Genomic DNA, 6,313 nt, shown 5'->3' with positions numbered 1-6,313 from the left:
GCTTTTAGTTGTTGTTGTAGCTGTTGTTGTTTTCAGTTAGATTTGCAAATTTACTCACCTTATAAATATGCACTGGAATAATTCCTTCCTTTCTTCCTTCGCTCCTTCATTCGTTCTATTCTGCGAACACTTAAACACTGATGTTGTCGAAAATGATGGCTGTGGTGTTTCTGTTTCTGTTGTTGTTGCTGTTCTGCTTGGCGCTGTTAATGATGGCAACATTTAGTCGAAAAAAAGCACAAGAACAAGAAGAAGAATTAGAAGTATTTGTGGACGTGGAGGCTAAACGATGACGACGATAATGACAATGATGAGGTGGTAAAGCTGTGAAGCTGAGGCTAATAATGGTGATCTGTTGTAACTATGAGTAGGCGTTATAGGCTCAAATACATCTTGTTTATGCTAGAGAGGAGTATGTCGTTGTTTGTTTTTCTTCGTTTCTTATTTTTTCTTTATTTTTGGGTTAATGAACAGGCCAACAGCAGACATTATGACAAACGCACCAACACCATATGTCTGACTGACTGTTGTCTTTATAGATGTTGTGCTTTAGAGTCATAGTTCTAAACATTGCCGACATGCAATTGCAACAGATTTGCCGCCCGACTACTACAAATACAATGTCGCCTGTTGACGATGATCGAAATGATGGATGTAAAGTTTCTTTTTGGACTTTTCTTTGGATGGCCTTAGATCCCAGACTAAATTCGATAAACTACGAGGCCTCGACAAACGTCTCGTTTTCTTTTCGGGCAATTTATTCGAATCGCCCGATGTACGTCCACCGCTGCGCGACGAGTCGAGGGTACCTTCACGCGGATTATGTGGATGTGATGAGTGCAGCATACCCGTCAGGCCACCCGTTGTACTGGAGCTTTTACTCAGCGGTAATGGTGCTGGATGGCAGCTGATGTTGTTGTTGCTGTTGCTACTACATTTAAGTACTACTAGATCGGATGGTGCGACTATGGATTGACCTTTGGGATTGGTTGAGATCGGCGGTGAAATGGAGGTGCTATCGGGTGTCAATTGCAGACTACTGAGACTTTTGTAACTATAAAAAATAAAATAAGCGAAAAAGAAAATAAAATAATTATATTAAATAAATATTGTGCCGGATGGGTGATAAAAGGGGGAGATTCTAACAAGGACCTGTGATTATACCCTTAAACTTATGGCTAAATGCTACGGTAAAAATGTGTTTCATCGAAATATAGGTTTTAACCCCCTCTGTTTCTTTGGCCGAAATCCGCTTCAGACGATTTGTAGTCGATTTACAAATGTCTGTTGTCTATCTGTCAAAAGGAGTAACCGATTTCACTTTGCACATCATAATATTTCTTTTAAACTTAGTTTCAGTTCGATCGTGGGGAATATCGGTCCACTCCTTCTAGCATGGCAACAATGTGCTAAAATCATGCGGAATATCTGATTTGAACCAAACTTTGTACAACCTATTATCATTACCCAGCCTGGATCAAATTCGAAGATGGACCCTTTGGTTCACTCCTTCTGGTACCTCCCACACAAATGGTCAAAAATTTCAGTATTTGTAAATTCAATATCGGGCGAATGGAATGTCCGATTTGGACCAAACTTGGAACAATCTATTATTTTTACCAAGCCTAGATTAATACTGAAGGTGGCATTTTTTTACTTTTTATACGGATTGCGTGCCTGAACGTGATCCGAAAAACACCTCTTCGAAGTAGTTAACAGAGGAGCTATTTAAAAAAAATTGAAGCTATATTGAACCTAGGACTTATGGGTATTTAAACCCTTCGGTTGAAAATACTGCTAGGACCTTACATATATATTAATTTTAAAATATAATTGCCCCCGATAGAAAATAACTGAGGTCTACATATGGGGCTATTTTGCAACATAATCCTATATTGATCTTAGGACTAGGACTTTCGAGGACCTTTAAAATATATAAAGGAAAAATGTCTGTGGTCAGGTATTTATTCTCCAAGCTAAAGTGCTGAATTGCAGTTAATTAGGCTTAAATTAGGCTTAGGATAGTTACATTTTATAACATTATAGAATAAGGCTGTGCCTGGACCTGTTCCGATATAATTCATTTTCGTAGTTGTTAACAAAGTATAATAGTCTCCGACAGAGAAAGGGGACATTTTGAAACATGAACATATATTGAACATATATTCGGTTGAAAATACTGCTAGGACCTTAAAAATATATAAATGGGAAAATATCTGCGGTATATATAGCCCCTGACTACAAAAAATCGAAGTTGCACCTAGGACATATGAGCATATGGCCACTTCGGTTGAAAATATTGCCAGCACCTAAAACATATGAAAATGTCTGCGTTGAGAACCCAAATTGTCAAATTACAGCTACGTAGGGTTCAAAATATGGCTAATTTTCTAAAACGAATTTTACCAGCCAATCTGAACATACGTAAATGCTTACAACTCTACATTATGACAAGGTGTTATATCCAAGGAAGACATACAAGGAAAACACTAGAATCTCATCACTATACTTACATATTAAATATTTACATTACAACACACTCAATAGTCAGTCATATCCCTCACTTACCGAATATGAAACAGTGGCGATTGTGGTTCCATGCCACAATCCTTATTCAAAATGCCAGCACTTAACGGTGCTCCACCTACAACACCATTCAGGGGGGAGTGATGATGATTGCTTGGCGTTAAGACGCGACCACCACTCGTACCGTTATTGTGATGCGGATGATGGTGCGTATGATGATGGGCCGCTACAGCTGCCACAACGGCGGCAGACGCCGAGGCGTTAACATTAACCACCGCCGACGCCTGATGACTATGATGATGGCTGTGATGTTGTTGCTGGTGGTGATGATGTGAATGATGGTGACTACCATTCGAACTGCTTGTGTTGGTGTTGCCACCACCGCTCATGCCACCTCCGCCACCACTGCTGCTGCCAGCACTGTGTGTATTTTTCAAGTAAAGCTTTGGTAGTGTGGGTCGCTGTCGTTTCTCGGGTAATTTTTTACCCGGAATTGTCTCGATAGGTGGTGGCACTGGCTTAATGTCCTCCTGGACATGACTGTGTTGGTAATGATTGACTACATGACCGCTGGTGGGTGTCAGATGATTATGTGAGTGATTCGGGTGGTGATGATGATGGCCGCTGACGGCCGGTGGCAGATGATGCGAGTGATGATGGTGATGGCTGTGATTGCTGCTGCTGTTGTGACTGCTGTTCGTGTTGGTGTGCTTGTTCGATTCTAGACTACTATAATTGTTGTTGTTGTTGCTAATATTGCCACCACTGTTATTTAAACTGTTGTTATTGCTATTCGAATTGTTGTTGTTGTTGTTATTGTTATTATGGCCATTTGAATTCGGGTTAACACGTATCAGACTGCAGTAATTACCGCTACTGTCGGTATACTGTGACTTAATTGTGGGCGTCTCATTAATCGGCTCAAATCGCGATAAAGCTTTCGTCAGTGGAGCCAAACCCCGTACATAGTCATAGATATGATCGATGTCCTTGTATTCTTCCGATATTTCGGCGGGTGGTGGATTTTTACTGTACGAATCACAGCTGGCACTACGTTTCAGAATATAACCATTCTCGAGCAAGCCATTGGCCACATATGCCACACCGGCCGCTGATGGCAACATAACCACGGGTAATTTATTACGATTACTAAATTTCGAGTCCTTTTTCTCCTTCTCGGACAACTTGATATCGACGACTTGCAAGCGATCACGAGCATCGCACAGCAAACGCTGTGCTTTGTCGAGGAAACGGCTGTACTCGATGAAATGTTCCAGTTGATCCATATTTTTGGCTCGTTGCAATTTGATTTTTGCATTGAGTGGAACTGGCACCAGATCGTTGTCCTTTTGCAGGGGTAGGGCGAAGATGCGATCGATTTCGACACAGCCCAGCAGACGCATTTCGGGAACGAATGGTTGTTTTAGACCCTTGGGTACGCTTCCGTGAACTAATCTGTGTGAGATGAAGAAAAATTGGGTAAATGTTAATGGGGGTTGAGAAAGTGGTACTAGGTTTTACATCACCAGAAAATATTTTGAATTAAAAAAAAATTGTTGGAATTTTGTTCCAGAAATGGTAGGTTTTATGGAAATTATATAGAACTCTTCAAATTTTAAAAATATAGACTGACTTTTAATATTAAGATTATGCTTAAGCATAGACATACAAAGATAATATTCTTCGAGGAATTTACATCCTGTGGAAAGGAGAAATGCCAAATTACAACATTTTTGGCATCAAAATGCAGCTGAAAACTTCAGATTACCTAATAGGGCGGAATCCTTAAATGGTGAGTGTTCAAATATATTGCAAAGTATTTTCTAAGTACCTACAGTGAGGATGGATGGACGGCAAAACATTTAATTTGATGACACAAGGATTTGGAAAAATAATGCAGTTCCCATAAGGATCTATAAACCCCCTAATAATGCTTGGATTCTTAAAACCTGCCAACCTTTAAGACAATTCAACATTCCATATACTGCCTAACATATGCTCAACGTCTAATACTTTCCAATTTTATAGCTTATCATTTAATATTTTCTACATACTTACCTAACAACTATTGGCATACGCTTTAGCAGCAGATTCTTCACCGTATGTACACCACTAATACTATCCTCCTTAGCTATCGGTGAAAATTTCGCTTTGGTATCGAGTGGCAAATTTATGATCTCATCCTTAATGTTCCTGCACTGCAGCACTTTGCCATTGTCATTCATGGTGGTCAGCAATTCACCAGCATGTATGGTCCGATTCATTGTGGGACAACGAAATGTTTCACGCACCAACACTCGACAATTACGTCGCTTCGATAATTCCAATACCGATTCAATGCATCGTGTCGAACGACCATCTTCGCTGAGCAGTTCAAAGAAACCGGGATATGTTTCGGGTATTAGAACTTTAGCACCAACATTTGTCGGCTTGCGGCCCTCTTTCAATTTAATCGGCTGGGCTAGAATTTGATATTTTTTGCCAGAGCTCAGGAATAGGGCGGTACTTTGTAGCGAGGGTGCCGATAGGGTGGGTACGCCCAAATTTTGATGTTGACCTTTGACAATTTTCGCAACAGCCGGTAGTTTTTGTTTGGAAAAGTCACGCAAATAGACCGGCGGCGATGTTGCTGTATCCCCGAAACGGGATGCGGCCAATATTATTTGGCCATCGGTAGCGGCCATATCGCGATTAAAGAATGATAACAGTTTGTTTCGCGCAAAGTTAACATTAAATGTAGTGAGTAAATTTCATGGAGTTTGTGTAGGATCGACGTCCGCAGCACTGGCCGTGGGCAATGCAGGGGTTGCTACTGTAGATGTAGCAGTGGTCGCTGTGGTGGACGAAGAGGCAGGGGATGACGAGATGGCGTTGGCGTTCACTAAATCTTCTTTGTTCTGGGAGTGTTCACTACTGGTCCCACTGGGATGAGGGATGGGGTATTGGGGATTTTGGTTGTTGGCGGCAGTTGAGGTTAGGAAACGAGAGGATGTTTGTATGGCGTAGTTAAAATACTGCATTCGGTTTGAATCTCAGTACACAGGTTGGGATATATTCCAGCAAAGTTTTTGCTCTTCGGTTGTAATATAATATTCAAAATTGTTGAACTTGTTTTCTAATTATCCTGTAAAGAAAAAAAGAAAGGGACTTAATTAGTAGATGTTTGGTATTACATACAAATTTCTTTAAAATTTCAATACTCATTAACAGACTATTGAAATTTTAATTTTTTTTCTTTTTATACCCTTCACCACGCTGTGGTACAGGGTATTATGTCTTTGTGCATATGTTTGTAACAGGCAAAAATAATTGAGATAGACCCATGGTTCCTTTTGAGAATATGCATAGAATCACTTTCTAAGTCGATTTATGCATGTCCGTCCGTCCGTCCGTCCGTCTGTCCGTCTGTCTGTCTGTCCATGTTAAATTGTAAACAAAGTACAGGTCGCATTTATGATCCGAATTGGATGAAATTTGGCATAGGTCACTTATTCGGCCCAAGGACGAACCCTATTGAAATTGGGAAAAATCGGTTCAGATTTAGATATAGCTCCCATATATATATTTAACCGATTTAATGTAAACGGTCCCTATATATCTTTCGATCTGCACGAAATTTGGTACAGGCTAATCATTTAGGCCTATAATGATGTCTGCCAATTTTCGTGAAAATCGGTCCAGATTTAGATATAGCTCCCATATATAGTTTCGTCCGATTTCATGTAAATGGTGCCCCTAAGTCCCTATATATCTTTTGATTTGTACGAAATTTGGCATAACGTACTGA

At 40.3% G+C, this 6,313-nt stretch overlaps 1 protein-coding gene across 1 annotated transcript; it reads right to left on the bottom strand.

Moving 5' to 3' along the window:
- Positions 1-605: 605 nt before the first annotated feature.
- On the bottom strand, positions 606-5,328 carry LOC133328474 (ras guanine nucleotide exchange factor P). The gene is made up of 3 exons (XM_061537043.1): positions 4,585-5,328; positions 2,569-3,981; positions 606-1,054 (listed from the first exon to the last, which is right to left on the bottom strand). Exons 1-3 carry the CDS (start codon positions 5,208-5,210, stop codon positions 610-612), a joined length of 2,484 nt encoding a protein of 827 aa, XP_061393027.1. The 5' UTR covers positions 5,211-5,328; the 3' UTR covers positions 606-609.
- Positions 5,329-6,313: the final 985 nt, after the last annotated feature.

This window comes from Musca vetustissima, unplaced genomic scaffold (assembly GCF_032173495.1).
Source record: "Musca vetustissima isolate MV318-11 ecotype Yass unplaced genomic scaffold, APGP_CSIRO_Mvet_v1 utg6945, whole genome shotgun sequence".
NCBI lineage: Eukaryota > Metazoa > Arthropoda > Insecta > Diptera > Muscidae > Musca > Musca vetustissima.
The sequence above is the reverse complement of the archived record's forward strand: the minus strand, read 5'-3'. Positions and strand labels throughout refer to the sequence as shown.

What these genes read in the sequence shown, in the direction of transcription:
- LOC133328474 (XM_061537043.1), bottom strand. Translation starts at nt 5,210, where the DNA reads ATGGCCGCTACCGATGGCCAAATAATATTGGCCGCATCCCGTTTCGGG. An exon ending in CGTATGCCAATAGTTGTTAG is followed by an intron (nt 3,982 to 4,584) that starts GTAAGTATGTAG and finishes CATCTCACACAG; the next exon opens with ATTAGTTCACGGAAGCGTAC. An exon ending in TCGCCACTGTTTCATATTCG is followed by an intron (nt 1,055 to 2,568) that starts GTAAGTGAGGGA and finishes TATTTTTTATAG; the next exon opens with TTACAAAAGTCTCAGTAGTC.